The following is a 15,893-nucleotide window of genomic DNA, read 5'->3' on the forward strand; positions in this document are numbered from 1 at the left end:
GCTAGCCCATCAGAGCCCTGCATGCCCAGCCTGGCCCCAGGTATCAGTGTGGACAGAACTCTCCTCCTTGGGAACAAAGCTACAGTCTTGCATGCAGGCCTCAGGCAGGCGCAACATGCATGCCAGGCAGGGGAGGGCTGAGGAGGACAGCAGAGGCATCTGCCGATGGCCTGAAGGAGCCACTTAGCTTCCAAAGGCTGTGCTGAGCCAGGTGACAGAGGGAGGCCCAGATTGAGAGCACAGAGACAGACAGCACGGACAGAACCAGAGAGAGGAAAGCTCTGCTGGGAAGCTCGCTCAGAGAGAGGGCGGTGGCAGAGAGGCTCCAGACACACGCTGGTGGAGCCGCACGACTCGGGCTGGCTCTGTTTTCTGGGAGCAATGGGAGCTGCAGCAGGGCTCTCGGTGCGGGGCGACGGGTGGGGGGTGGGGCTGGAGGGATGGGAGGTGCCTACACACCAAAGGGCACATGGGGCAGGTGGGAGCAGGCTTGGGGCTGGGCCATGTGACCTGCCCACCCCCCAAGGAGGGAGGCCTGGAGATGTCCTTCAGTTTACCACCTCCTTGCCGCTCAGCCTCCTGGGCTCCTCAGCGATGGAGGGAGGGGGCGTGGGACTACCTGTCCTTACCCTGCAGCAGTCTCTGAAGCCCCAGGAATGACAGCAGAACGCCTCTCCCTGGCATCCTTTCCTTCTTAATGCCACAGCGCCTCCTTCCCGCTGTGGAACTTACAAAGCCCTGGGGATGCTGCCTCCCCAGGCTGACAGGAGCCCAGACCTGGGGAAGTTCTGCATGTGCGGAGCTGAGTGGGGGTTCCTCAGAAGTGCCAGAGGCCCTGCAGGCCCCTATTACCCCAGGTTCAGACCCAAAGGGCTGGATACCTCCACCCTCATCAGGTGCTTATGGGACAGAGAAGCTGAGTGCGGTCCTGAGCCCGGAACAAAAACAGCTTCTGTCTGAAAGGTGGTCTGTCCCCTCATTTCTGGGAAAGAGAAGGAAAGGAAAAAAGGCAGGTGGAGGGCTCTGGCTCCGTCTTCCTGAGCTTCTCAGGGGCTCTCAGAGGGGGCAGACCTGCGGGCACAAGGGGCAGGTGCAGACACCATCATGGTATCTGTGTCCCTCTGTCTGGGAAGGTAGAGGACATGGCTGGAGCAGAGAAAAGGAAGAAACAGTGAGACAGCAGAGCGGCAGACAGACAGATGGACAAGCCCCGAGAGGAGACGGGAGACCAGCCCCAGCACAGCCAGCCTCGGGGTGCAGGGTCGGGGTCTACCTTGTATGCAACTCGGGCACGGCATTTCTCCCCCAGCCCCAGGGGTGGGGACATGTGTTTCAGCATCTCAAACATGTCATTGTAACTGATGCGCCCACTGGAGACCCGGCCCAGGGAGGCAGAGGCAGGGTGGGGTCCACAGGAAGGGGTGCGGCGGGAGGGGGTGGGGGGAGGAAGCAGACAAGAAAACAGATCCAGTTAACCAGCGTCCGATTACACGCCAAAAGTCAAAATACGTAAAATGAGGGACTTCTCTGCTTGACCCGACCCCTCCTTGCCCCTCCCAGCCTCACCTCCACACTCCAGCCCCACGCAGGGCAGCGGGCAGGGGTGACATCTGAGCTAATGAACATGGAGGGATGAGGAAGGGCTGCATCGGGGCGGCTTTGGGTTGTCAACTTCTGATTTTACACTTTTAGAAACCACAGATAATGCCAAATCAGAAGAGCTGCTTCACCATGCCGGGAGAGCCGGCAGACAGAATTACGTGACTGATGAGGCCGGCCTGAGAACCATGGCAGAAACATAGCTTTCCGTCACGCTCAATTTGCTTCCAAGTTAGCCTAGAGGCTAAAGAAGTGGAGAAAACTCTACAACAAGCCAGAAAACTAGAGCTGGGGGATCCCCGAGGCTCTAGAGACAAACTTGACCGGTGAGTCCTGCTCCAAGCCCAGAGACACCCTAGGCCGCCCAGGGCGGGGCCGCTGCTGGGAGTCAGGGCTGGGCAGGAAATGGGAGATGGGGGGGGGGGTGGAGGGGGCAGGGGCGTGGTGGGCAGCTGGGGTGGGGTGTGGCTTGGAGCCACTCTTGCACCCTCCTGTCCACACCAGGGGCAGGGCTGGCCCCAACACACGGGACAAGGCTGCAGATCCAGGGAGGTGTCTGGGGGCCGATGACTGTCTTCCAAGGTAGACAGGCCACCAGGCCTGCAGCCTCACCTCCACCCCTGGGGACACCTGCCTATGGGACCTGCTTGGGGTCCTAGAGACGAGGTCGGGTTCAGGCCACCCAGGAGAGAAAGGGGACAGCTTTTTCCTGGCAGGCACAGCTGCCCCAGGGCCTGGCCCTCCTCCCAGGGTTCCCAGCCTTGGCTGAGTGGATCGATCCAGAGGTGAAGCAGGAGGGCCCGTCTTTGGGCCTCCACTGCCTCTGTCCTCGCCTCCCTCGGGGACCAGAAGCCCCTCGGTTGTCAGGCTCTTCAGACTGGGAGGGGCCGCTCCTCCTGGCCTGCTTGTGCCCATGCGCTCCTCCTCTGGGGCCCTTGGCCTCCAGCCTGTCTGACCATTAGCCCACCCTGCAGAGCCTGGAGGCAAAGCCGGGAAAGACAGCTGCTTCCTCGGGCACAGGCAGGGCCTGGCCCCCAGCTCCCACCCAGCAGCCGACCCCTGCCCTCCAGGCCCAGCCAGCAAGCTTCGTGTGCACCGCCTCAGAAGGCTGCCTCTCCCCAGCCAGCGGGAGGGGTCGGGAGATCAGATGGGGCACCAGAGCGTCCAGGAGGTTGGAGTGCGGGGCGGGGCAGGGCAGGAGGAAAGAGAGCTGAGGTGTCGTCATTCCCAAACCAGGCAGGGAGTGTGCGCTGTGTTTGCATTTCGGGCAGGGAAGGGTATGTCCCATGGAGGCTCTGAGTTGCAAACCTTGTAGGCCAACCTACGAGGGCAGTTCTTCCCTAAGCCGACGGGTGGCGCAATACAACGCAACAAACTGTACGTATCCTTACAATGAACCCGGCAAGTGGAAAGGAAATGTCACAGGTTATGGCAACCAAGGCACGATGAGCCCGTCCCGCCCGCCCACCCAGCCTGCGACAGGAAGAGGAGCCGGGCGGCTGGACAGGCAGCTCCCTGCAGGGAATCCTGGGGCTCAGAAAGCCCCGGGAGGCAGGGCAATCCCAAGACCATTTCCAGAGCCTGACGTGGGCAGGAGGCACACCATACAGAACCAGTGCTGGCCCCTGTCGCAAGCCCCCACTGTGCACGCACTGCAACCACTGGTCCGCCTCCCCCCGGGGTCTTGTTCGCCCACCCTCTCTGGCAGCCCCTGCTCTCGCTCCCTGAGTTCTGGAGACCCCACGCCTGGCTCTCCTGACCGTCTCTACCTCCTGCATCTCCTGGAGTCTGCTGGCCCGGCTAAGGACCCCCTAGTCCCAGGGTGGGCACCCTGGCCCACACCGACGTTTCTCTTTCCTGTCCAGTCAGCTCCAAGTCATTTCTGCAAAAGAGGGAAGAAAGAGGAAGCCCCACTTTGGCCTCACCCAAGGTGCTTGCTACCTCACTGGACCTAAAGGATCATGACGAAGGGTCTGGAAGCATGGTGAAGCCCCCAGCCCCAATAATCACCCAACCCAATTCACAGCCTGTTCTCTGGCTCATCTTCTCTCTTCCACCATCGAATCCCTCACACGGCACCAGATGGAAAGTGGGGGCACCATACTGTCACTGCAATGCAAAAAACTGTCCTCGCTGTCTGTAAAGCAAAGTCAAAGCTCCTTGTTTATCCCAAATTTCAAGACCTTCTCAACCTGTCCCAGCCGCCCTTCCAGCCCCTTTGCAATGCGTTCTCTTCTCCATCAGACACAATCACACCCCCTTCCCTTCAGCCCCGGCCCCAACCTCTTCTCTAGAGCTCAATCCATCCTGCCCTCTTCAGTTTGGCTCAAATGCCACCTCCTCTGACTCACCGGCCAGATGGGGTTTCTCCCTCCTCGAACACCCCGGGCTCACACTATGGCTCCTCTGTTCTCCCACAGTCCCGTTGGACTCAGCATCCCGAGAGCACGTGCTTGCTTCACCTACACACCCCTGGTCCCCAGCACACGGCGGATGCTCAGGAATGTTGAATGCACAGATGGATGAACACAAAGATGAGTAGACAGATCGCTTACAGGTGTGATTGTGATTCTCCTCTCGACTCTCTACCCTTCACCAAGTGAGGCAACGGGGAAGATGGGAGAAGGCGGCACCATAAAGCAACAACCCCACGCCTTCTTCATCTCCCCACAGCAGGCATGTGTGCACGCACATGTGCACATGCATACCCATGCACACCTGCACTCACACACATGTGCACACACAAGCATGCACGCCCGTGTATACCCATGCACACGTGCATTCACACACACGTGCACACATGCACTGCACATATCTGCACACAATCACGTGTGCACGCGCATACGCATATATACAAACCATGTGCGTGTGCGCACGTGTACACATGTATGTCTGCTGCATGTTCACACACGTGCACACAAGCACACACACGTGCACATATGCACTGCACTCACATTTGCACACACGCGTGCACGCTCGTACGCGTGCACGCTCATACATGTACACACAAACCATGTGCATGTACACCCATGCACACACGCGTGCACACACGCACCGCACTCACACATTTGCACAATCACGTGTGCACACTCGTACGTGTACACACAAACCATGTGCGTGTGCGCACATGCACACATGTATGTCTGCTGCACACGTGCATGTACGCATGCCACATGTGCACACAAACACACCCGTGCACATATGCAACACGCACACGTGTGTACACTTGTGCACACACCCACAGAGCCATACACACATATGAAAGCTTGGGAAATTTCACAAAGTTTTGTTGTTCTTTAAGTCTCTCCAAGAACGAGGAGACAGCAGAGTGGCCACCTGGGATATAAAGCGGACCACATCCCTACATCTGCCACGGAGGCTAGGAAGGGCTCAAAGCACCCTCGGTCCTGTGCCCAGGACTCAGTCTCCTCAGCTGCCTCTGCTGGGCCTTCCCCTATCCCCTGCCATCTGGAGGCAGGCTATGTTTTCAGCCCAGCCCACTTGGGAGCAGCAAGTCTGAGTGTTAGTTGCGGGTCACATTTATGCTACTTTTGGACCATGGTCTTGGGTGCTATTTCACAGATGCCACCTCTGGGGTGACGCTTATATTTGCTGTCTACTCTTCCACAGCACTTTCTTTACCCCACTCCCAATGGCCCCTGACTTCCAGAGGCCCCATTTTCAGAACTCTGGATTTGGGAAACAGTCTGAGCCCCCTGTGCACCATCACAAAACCACAGTCTGGCCCAAGTCCATTCCCTGTATGTCCAAATTCTGCTCCACCTGTGGCTGGACTAGGGGAAGCCCTGGGTCTACAGTTCATAAAGATTGGGGGGAAGTCCTCCCCTCTCACAGGCCTGCACTGACTTGCCTTTGTCGTGCACCTATGAACATACTGCCCATACAGCATCTCTGCTTCCCTGCAACACACCCTTTAGAAACAACGTGCCCGGTCCTCCCTTTGGCAGCACATATACTGGAAACAATGTGCCCAGAAACAGCAGCATCTCTTGAGACCACAGTGCAGATGACCCTCCTAGAATGAGCCTCAAGCCTGCCTCACTTGGAGTCTCTCCTGCTCTCTGACCTGACTGGGCCCTCCTGACCAGAGAACCCACACCTACCCCTGAGCCAGAATGACACTGGGCACTGCAGGGCCGATGTGCTGACGCATCAGCAAAATGACAGGACTCTCCGAGGCCACAAAAACGGTCACCTACACCATGAAACATAAATAAATCCATGCTTGTTCTGCACTGCGTGAAAATTATTCAGTTTTCACTACAATGGAAAACACCCGGAGACACTACAGGAATGGAAATGCCCTAGGGTTGCTGGTGCTACCAGTGGTTTCAGGACTTGCCCAGCCTGGGAAGGGTCTCATACAGCATCTTCTGGATCCTCACATGATGGGGTAGGGGCTCCGGGAAGGCTGGATGAGAGGAGGGTGGGGGAGCCCAGCCAAGCTCCCAGGGGCTTGAGGGTCAGAGAGCTCTGGAGCAATCCCCTTGCTGAGCTCCAATTTAGGGAAAAACTGTGGGCAGTAGGGTCCTCCCCACGACGACACTGACCATCTCCTCCAGGCCTCTACCACGCAAGGGGTGACCAAACACAGAGCTGTGCGAGGGGGACACGGGCAGGCTGGGAGCCTCGGAGAGAGGAGGTGGGAAGTGGAGACACTCCATCTTCACAGTCTTCTCATTCCCTTCGAGCGTGGGAAGGGACGGATGCCCATCCGTTTACTGATGCACTTGGTTCATTCACATTCATGTCTGCTGAGCGCTCACCATGAGTGAGGCGATGAGCCGGCCTGTGCCTTCCCCAGCAGCCAGGTGTCTTGGCCCTTCCATGTCCTGTGTTGGCCTTGCAGAGAGCATGCCCTGAATAACTACTCAAGTATCCGCTTGAGAGAATGAATAAATGAATAAGCAAATGAAGAAGCGAGTGATGAAGGAACAAATGGGCAGATGGTGAGTCCATGCTGCTTTGCTAGCCCCGAGGATAAGAGTATGTGTCCTGGGTGTGCAGGACTCTCCCATGGATCACGGAACACCCTTCTAATGCAAGCCAGTCCCCTCATGACATACTTGCTCTGTCTGGAAACAAACTACCCCTCACTTAATGCAACACAGTAACCCTTTCCCACCATGACCAAAGGGTCTTCAACATACTAGACCCTTCCTGGTAGCTCCTTTAATTTCAGTGAAAGTTCACCAAGCGCCCGCTATTTGCAGCCTGGGCTGGGGACACAGGTGCATGTTGGCTCCTGTTCCCAGGAGATGGCAGAGAGGGAGAGGCCTGAGCCCATTGGCGGGAAGAATGTCATTTCTGCCATGAAGGCCTCCAAGCTTCATGAGGATGGTGAGGCCCCAAGGGAAGGCCCTCCTGCTGTGTCCACACCCTCTCCCTTGAGCCCTCCACGCCCCTCATGTGACAGACCTGTGAGGAGACAGTACACTCCCATTTGGCAAGAGACTTGAGCCTCACAGACCCCTTGGAACCTCCTAAGCCTGGACTAAGGGTCTCACAGAGCATTTCTCTGCCCAGGGAGCTGTGTAAGAGCACTGTGGGCATGAGAAGGAGTGTGCCACCTAGAAGGGGACCTGGCACCACCCTCTACGGACCCCGCCAAAACCTGAAGGGGTTTGACAAAACCTGTGCCACATGACACAGGTCTGAAGCCACCCAGCCCTGTCCCGAGATCCGTGGCACGGACCACCCTGAGGACCACGGAACACGGGGGCCACTCACCACGCGGCCGGGTCGTACTCAGCCCAGACCCGGATGAACTCATCCAGGTGGTGAGGCCCTAGGATGGAAGAGTCCCGTGTAAGGTACTCAAAATTGTCCATGATCACGGCCACAAAGGGGCTCAACATCTGCAGGACAGGAAGGAGAAGGGGTGACGTAGAGAGACCTCAGCCCAGCCAAAGTCTGTGCGAAACCATCGTGGCAGCGGAGGCCACTCTGACTCAGCCAGAGCCCATCCAGCCCTGCTCCCCCCAGCCTCTGGGCCTCCCCTGCACCACCACCACCACCACCAGCCCCCGCAGCAGCCAGCCTCCTACCCCGGGGTTCTGGTCCCGCAAACTAACCCAGGTCCCTCCCACTCCCTGCTGCTGCCCTACCCTAATTCATGTTGGCACCCCTCCCGCCCCACCTCCCATCACCACCCTCTTCCCCACCTAGCCAGCCTTCAAGGAAAACAGTGACTTTGGAGTTAGTAGTTTGGACTCCAGAGGCCAAAAGCTCAGCTTCTTTTTTGTTTAATTGAGTTGAAATTCACATAACATACATTTAATCATTTTGAAGAGTACAACTCGGTGGCTTCAGTGTATTCACAATATTATGCAACCACCTCTCTAGTTTCAAAAATTCTTTTTTTTTTTTAAAGATTTTATTTATTTATTTGACAGAGAGAGACACAGCGAGAGAGGGAACACAAGCAGGGGGGGGGAGTGGGAGAGGGAGAAGCAGGCTTCCCGTGGAGCAGGGAGCCCGATGCGGGACTCGATCCCAGGACCCTGGGATCGTGACCTGAGCCGAAGGCAGACGCTTGATGACTGAGCCACTCAGGTGCCCCTCAAAAATTCTTTATCACCCCAGAAAATGCCTCCTACAGTAAGCAGTCACTCACTTATTTCCCCTTTCTCCCGTTCCCTAGCAATCTCTGTTCTGCATCTATTGGCTTGTCTATTTGGGGTACTTCACATAAAAGGAATCCTACAATACAGAACCATATAGGGCCTTTTGTGCCTGACTTCTTTCACTTAGCGTGATTTTTTGAGGCTCAGCCATTCATTTGGGTCAGAACTTCATTGCTTTTTAAGGCTGAATAATATTCCATGGTAGGTATATACAAGTTTGTTTATTCATCCATTGATGGATATTTGAGTTGTTTACACCTTTGGGCTGAACTGTTTTCCACAAAAGTTGCTACATTTTACATTCCTATCACAATGTGCAAGAGTTCCTATTTCTCCATGTCCTTGCCAAAGCTGGTTATTTTCCATTAAAAAATTATTATCTTTCAGGATCCCTGAGCCGTAAGGGCGGCCACAGACTCGCAATCCTCCGGCGCGCGGCTTTTCTTCTCTTCCTCGGTCCTGCGTGTCCGGCGCCGCGCGCTCCGTCCGAGCGGGTGGGCGCAGCACTTGAGTGGCTTGGCCCGGAGCGGGCCACGTGCTCGGGAAGGGGACTGTGGACTGGAGAGTGGCACACAGCATGGCGGAAAACCGAGAGCCCCGCGGGGCCGTCGAGGCTGAGCTGGACCCGGTGGAGTATACCCTTCGGAAGCGGCTCCCCCACCGCCTGCCCTGGAGGACCAATGACATTTATGTCAACATGAAGACTGACTTTAAGGCCCAGTTGGCCCGCTGCCAAAAGCTTCTGGACGGAGGGGCTCGGGGTCAGAATTCATGCAGTGAGATCTGCATTCATGGCTTGGGCCTGGCCATCAACCGTGCCATCAGCATTGCCCTACAGCTTCAGGCAGGCAGCTTCGGGTCCTTGCAGGTGGCTGCCAATCCCTCCACCGTGGAGCTTGTCGATGAGCTGGAACCAGAGACTGATACACGAGAGCCGCTGACCCGCATCCGCAACAACTCGGCCATCCACATCCGGGTCTTCAGGGTTGCACCCGAGTAATGGAAATGAGGATGGCCACCTTATCCACCCACCCCCACATAAGTAGGCTCAGCTGTGGCTCTTCTTGTACTGAGTACAGTCATGGACCTTCTACCAGAGCCACGTAAGAAAAAGCCTGTCCCCTTACAGCCCAGAGGACTCTGAACTGCGAGGGAGAGTATTGTCTCTTGTTGGGCCCAAGCATTGGGTCTTCCCGAGTCTTTGTGGTCTGTGACCATTGTCCTAGACAATAAAAACTACCAAGTTGTGTTAGTATGCAGCCACCCCCCCAAAAAAAAATTATCATTATAGCCATCCTAGTGAGTGTGAAGGAAGTGTGTGGTTTTGAGTGTCCTTAATGCCCAAAGGTGATGAATGTCTTCATGTGCTTGTTGGCCACTTTGTATATCTTCTTGGCTAAAATGTCTATTCTGATTTTTTGCCCATTTTTTATATGGCTGTCTTTTGCAGTACCGTTCTAAGAGTTCTTTATGTATTTTGGATATTATCCCCTCATAAAATATGTGGATTAGTATTTTCTCCCATTCCTTAAATTGTATTTTCACATCTTTTATAATCCCCTTTGACACACAAAAGTGTTTAATTTTGAGTAGTCTAATTTATTTTTTTCTTTTGTTGCTTGTGATTTTGGTGTTGAATCTAAGAATCCTCTGACAAATCCGAGATCATGAAGTTCTGCCCCCTATGCTTTCTTCTAAGAGTTTTGTAGTGTTAGCTCTTTCATCAATTCTGGGTTCCTTTTTGTATATGGGCTGAGGTAGGGGTCCATCTTTATTTTTTTGCATGTGGACATCCAGTTGTCTCTTCACCATGTCTTAAAGAAACTATTCTTTCCATACTGAACAGCTTTGGCATCCTTGTCAAAAATCAACTGTCCACAGATATTTGGATTTATTTCTGGAATCTCCATCCCACTCCACTGGTCTATCCTTATGCCAATACCATACTGCCCCGGTATCATCCTTATTAAGATATATATAACTGACATAATTATAAGAGACTTAAAGTGCATATTGTGGTATATATACATACATAAACATTGTGAAATCATTCCTACCATCTAATTAACACATCCATCACCTATTTTTTTTGGTAGAACACTTACATTCTACTCTCAGAAAAATTCAATTATACAATACAGTATTATCAACTATAGTCACCATGTTTTACTTTACAACCTCAGACATTATTCATATTATAGCTGAAAGTGTGTGCCCTTTTACCAACGTCTCCCTATTTCCCCAACTCTCTAGTCCCTGGCAACGACTCTTTTACTCTCTGTTCCTACGGTTTGACCTCTAAAAAAAATTCCACATATAAGTTATACATGTAGTACGCGTCTTCCCCTGTCTGGCCTTTTTCACCTAGCATAATGCCCTCAAGATCCATCCGTGTTGTCACAAATGACAGAAGGATTTCCTCCTTTCCCATTGCTGAAAAATGTGGGCGTGTGTGCGTGTGTACACACACGCCAAATCTTCCTTATCTAATTCATCTGTTGATGAGCACTTAGGTTGTTTCCATATCTTGGCTCTCAGGATTTTGATTTGCATTTCCCTGATGATCAGTGATGCTGAGCACCTTTACATGTACCTGTTGGTTACCTGTATGTCTTCTTTGGAAAAGTATCTCTTCAGCCACATTGTTTTTACTCATGGTACCTTTATAGTAAGTTTTGAAATAGGGAAATGTGAGTTCTCTCACTTGGTCTTTAATTTCAAGATTTTTTGTTATTTGGGGCTCCTTGCCATTCCATATGAATTTGAGGATCAGCTTTTCCATTCCTGTAGAAAGGCCACTGGAGCTCTGACAGGGATCACACTGAATCTAGAGCTCACTTTGTGGGGACATTACCACCTTACCAATATTAAGTCTTCTGATCCATGGACATGCATGTCTTTCCATTTAATTAGGTCTTAACTCATTTTAGCGATATTTTGCAGTTTTCACTGTACAGGTTTTCATCTCCATGGGTATTTATTTATTCCTAGGTATTTTATCCTTTTGGGTGCTACTGGAAATAGATTTATTGCCTTAATTTCCTTTTCTGGTTGTTTACTGTGTGTTGATTTTGTACCCTGACACTTTGATTAACTCATTCATTAGTATTAGTAGCGTGTGTGTGTGTGTGTGTGTGTGTGCTCTTCAGCATGTTCTACATATAGAATAGTATCATCTGCAAATAGAGATATCTTTACTTCTTCCTTTCCAATTTGGATGCTTTTTAATTCTTTTTCTTGCCTAACTGCTCTAACTAGGACTTCCAGCACGATGTTGAGAAGTGATAAAAAGTGGGCATCCTTGGTGATGGGTATTAAAGAGGGCACGTTCTGCGTGGAGCACTGGGTGTTATATGCAAACAGTGAATCATGGAACACTACATCAAAAACTAATGATGTAATGTATGGTGATTAACATAATTTAAAAAAAGTGGGCATCCTTGTCTAATTCCTGCTGTTTGGGGGAAAAGTTTGTAGTCTTTCACCACTGAGTATAATGTTAACTGTAGGTTTTTCATAAATGTCCTTCATCATGTTAAGGACGTTCCCTTCTACTCCGAGTTTGCTAAGTGTTTTTGTCATGAAAGGGTGTTGAATTTTGTCAAATGCTTTTCTGCACCAATGAGATAATCATGTGGGTTTTTTCCTCATCACATTGGTTAATCTTTGTATGTTGAAAATGCATCCGTGCATTCCTGGGATAAATCCCATTTGATCATGGTGTATAATCCTTTTAATGTGTTATTGGAACTAGTCTGTTAGTATCTTGTTCAGGATTCTTACTATATATTTATCAGGGACATTGGTTGTAGTTGTCTTTTTTTGTGGCATCTTTGCCTGCCTTTGGTATTAGGACAATGGCAGCATCACAGGATGTATTAGGAGGTGTTTGCTCTTCTACTTTTTGAAAGAATCTAAATAGGGGGCACTTGGTTGGCTCAGTCAGTTAAGCGTTCGAGTCTTGATTTCAGCTCAGGTCATGATCTCAGGGTCGTGAGATGGAGTCCCACGTCGGGCTCCACAATCAGCATGGAGTCTGCTTGAGATTCTCTCTCTCCCTCTTTCCCTCCCCCCTCTAAAAAAATAAAAAGAGTTTGGATAGGATTGATGTTAATTCTTTTTTAATACCATTTTCTAAATTGTTGTAAAACATACATAGCAAAAAGCTGACCAATTTAACCACTTTTAGGTGCACGGTGCAGCGGCATCAAGCACACGGACACTGCTGTGCAATCATCCCCACCGTCCATCTCCAGAATTCTTCCATCCTCCCCAACTGAAACCCTGACCCCATTAAACCCTAACTCCCACCCCTCCCCCAGTCCCTGGCACCCGCCATCCTACATCCTACTCTGTCCCTGTGAACTTCACTCGAGGGCCTCAGATAGGTGAAACCATACAGTTATTTTTCCTTTTGTCACTGTTTTATTTCACTTGGCATAATGACTTCACGATTCATTCATATTGAAGCATGGGCCCGAACTGCCTCTCTTGTTAAGGCCGAATGATAGTCCCTTGTATGTTCATGTCACATTGTGTGTACCAATCACTTGTTGGTGGGCACTTTGGTTGCTTTTACCTCCTGGCCATTGTGAATAATGCTGCTATGAACATATGTGTACAAATATTTATTCAAGTCCCTGTCTTCAATTCTGGCATACGCCCAGAAGTGGAGTTGCTGGATTACACTGCCATTCTAGTTTCAGTTTACTGAGGAGCTACCAGACTGTCTTCGACAGCTGCTGCACCTCGTCACATTCTCACTGGTGTGAACCAGCGCCTGTTTCTCCAGCACCCCAGCGAATGGCAGGTGCGGCTTTCTTTCTCTTTTTCCCTCATGCCTGTGCTTACTCATCAGTCATGTTGGCTCTGTCTTTAAAGTGCAGCTCAACCCCCTTCATCCTCACCCTTCTCTAGGCACTGTCACCTCCAACCATCTCCTGACCACTCTTCAGCCTCTCCTGACCAGAGGCCAGAGCAAGGTTTTAAAGTATCAACCAGATTGTGTCATGCCCCTGCTCAAAGTTTCCCAGAGGTGTCTGCTGACTTGAACCTAGTCCACTTACCGCCCCAACAACCAGTTTCCTGAGGCTCATCTGCCCCAGGCATACCAGCTGGAGTGCTGCTTCTTTGTAACTCATCACCATGGCAGAGGCTAAAGACTAAAGGACAGTTGTCCCGTGGAAACTTAAAACCCTTTCTGAGAAGGAAAGGCAAGGCCCACAGGAGCTCATGACAGAGTGGGTCCTTTTAGAGGTCATCGTCTCTGGGGAAACAGGACCATCAACACAGAATCCGCTTGTAATGTGACATGATTCAGTATCAGGGATCAGCGAGAGATGGAAGGGGGGCCTGGGATGGATTGAGACAGGTGGACACATGGGCACAATGACCAGGACTTACCAGAAAGGAGCAAAGGAAGATGAAGGAGACGAAGTAGAAGTAGGCAAAGTCGCTCCCACACTCACTGGCATTGGTGTGCTCATCACAGGCCTGGTTGTTGAGACAAGACAGCATGATCTCATGCCAGGCCTCCCCAGTGGCACCCCTGAGAAGAAGGGCAGAGCCATGAGACCCACAAAGGAAGGCCCAGGCCAGCCTGAGAAGAAACCTCAGAAGAGCTGGCTCAAGTGCATACCCTCCCTGGGCTCCCTCCCACAGAGAACCCACTCATATGTAAGGTCTAGGTAAGAGATGCCTGCTTCTTAAAAAGAATCCTCTGGCATTAGGTTTTCAAATTGATCATTAACTCGGAAAGAACTAGTTACTGACAACAAGGAACTGCACCAAAAGTCAGCACTATGGTGAGCGCCCCTTCATGGACCTCTGGCACCTCGAAGCCAACACAGCCCTTCCTGGCCTCCCTCACCCAGCATGTGCCATCCCAGCCTTCCCTGATTCGAGAAATGGGGGCTCCATCCCGTTTCTTAGGCCAAATATACTGCAGGCATCCCTGCCTCCATTCCTTCTCACCAGCTTCATCAGCTCATCTACCTTCAAAAACCAGCTAGACTCTTACCACTTCTCAGCACCCCGGGCTAAGCAACAACCACCTCCCCTGAGCTGCTGCAATAGCTTCCTCACGGATCTTCCTGCTCTGCCCCACCCAACAGCCAAGTGGGTCCACTACACACAGGTGAGATCAGGTCACTTTTCCTCTCAATGACCCCTCACTAACTGCAAAAGCCAACATTCACACAACTGCCCACAGCTCTGTGAAACTCGCAGCCTGCTCTTTCCCCGTGGTCTCTGCTCAGTCCACTCCAGCCACACCAGCGTCTGCTGTTTCCTGAACACACCAAGAACAGCCCCACCAGCCTGAGTGGCCACCCTGGAGGACCTTTTTCATGGACTTTTGTCCCTGGGTGTGTGGCCAGCACGAGGGCCAGGTGTGCACTAGACTAGCAGGCAGACCAGAGGCCTGGGCCCCCCCCCGACACTGGGTGTGCCTGCATGGCCAGCTCTCGGCACAAGTGGAGCCCACTTCCCATTAACAATGGCTAGGAGTAGGGCGCTTTTCCTGCAGGGCAGCTGTCCAATGCCAGGCCTGACTGATACTGGTGCTCACACGTGACACAGAGACCAGGGAGGAAAAGAGATCTTTGAGCACAAAGACTTAAAACTGAGGCTGGTTTCATAGGCCTGCCTCAACTCTTGCAGCACGAGGCAGGACGTTAATTAATGACGAGATGAAATGAAAGTAATAGCTAAAGTCCAGAGAAATGATGTCATTTGGAGAAAGTGTAGGCCTAAGGATACTTGTCTATCTGATTTAAAAAACAAGAGTCAGACAACTCTCTCCAGGCAGCTTAGCTAAGCAGATCGGTCTGATCTCCCTCCATAAAAAGAAGAACCTCCACGGGCCCTGGAATGCATCGGCCTGGGATTCACCGCGCTGAGCATCTCCCAGCACAGGCCTCACAGCATCCTGGTGCATCTGCAGGAACAAACACGCGTGTGGGCACCTCAGGAAGGGTTTTATGTCAGCACCCCTCCTCCACAAGTCCCTGCGAAGCGCTCCTTTCTTCCCTCCTAGGGTCATGTGCTGGGCTTGCCTTAACGAAGGGGACACGGAGGCAGTGAGACACATTCACCCCCTCCCCACAGCCCCCACGCCAGGATGGGCCACAGAGAGTGTGTCACGTCTCGGAACAGAAGCTGACATGCAGCCCTGTTGAGCACACAGGGAGGCGCCTGAGCCAGAAACAAGCTACTCTGCCTGCCTTGGAGCCTGGAGCCTAGGGAATTGCAGTCCTCTGAGCCATGGGGCACTGGAGGCACTCACTCTGGCCAGTTGAGCTCCTTGGGTCCCTGAGTAGCACACTCTGTGTCCCCCTGCCCTGCCCCCGCCCCCACCCCCGATCCCACAGACCCTGCAGTCAACAAGGTGAGCAGATGCAAAGCCTATGGCCAGCACACCGAAAAAGGCCCTGCTGGACACCTTCTGTCCTCCCAGACCCTTGGCTGCAGCTTCACCAGAGGCCTTCTGACCACCCCCAGGGATCTGAGCTGAGGTGGTCAAGGCCAGCCTCACCTGGGGCTCTCAGGTTGACCTCCCTCATGGACTTCCCTTCCATCTGTCCCAAGACCCAGGAACCCTTAGGGAAGGAAGGAGGAAGAGGGGAGAAGAAGCTGGGAAGGCCCACT

At 52.4% G+C, this 15,893-nt stretch overlaps 2 protein-coding genes across 2 annotated transcripts in view; one reads left to right on the top strand and one right to left on the bottom strand.

The window, feature by feature from the left end:
* Positions 1 to 15,893, bottom strand: part of LOC114202272 (voltage-dependent N-type calcium channel subunit alpha-1B-like) — an 82,164-nt gene that overhangs the window by 14,848 nt on the left and 51,423 nt on the right. The window contains 3 exon segments of the mRNA XM_088018669.1: positions 1,274 to 1,370; positions 7,351 to 7,478; positions 13,650 to 13,794. Coding sequence (XP_087874795.1) covers positions 1,274 to 1,370; positions 7,351 to 7,478; positions 13,650 to 13,794 — 370 coding nt within the window.
* LOC148162481 (ribonuclease P protein subunit p20-like) lies at positions 8,801 to 9,417 on the top strand. Its single transcript, XM_088018480.1, has one exon. It carries the CDS (start codon positions 8,824 to 8,826, stop codon positions 9,244 to 9,246), a length of 423 nt encoding a protein of 140 aa, XP_087874606.1. The 5' UTR covers positions 8,801 to 8,823; the 3' UTR covers positions 9,247 to 9,417.

The sequence above is a fragment of the Eumetopias jubatus genome, unplaced genomic scaffold (assembly GCF_037043125.1).
Source record: "Eumetopias jubatus isolate StellerSeaLion01/CBP00866 unplaced genomic scaffold, mEumJub1_p1.0 scaffold_14, whole genome shotgun sequence".
Classification (NCBI taxonomy): domain Eukaryota; kingdom Metazoa; phylum Chordata; class Mammalia; order Carnivora; family Otariidae; genus Eumetopias; species Eumetopias jubatus.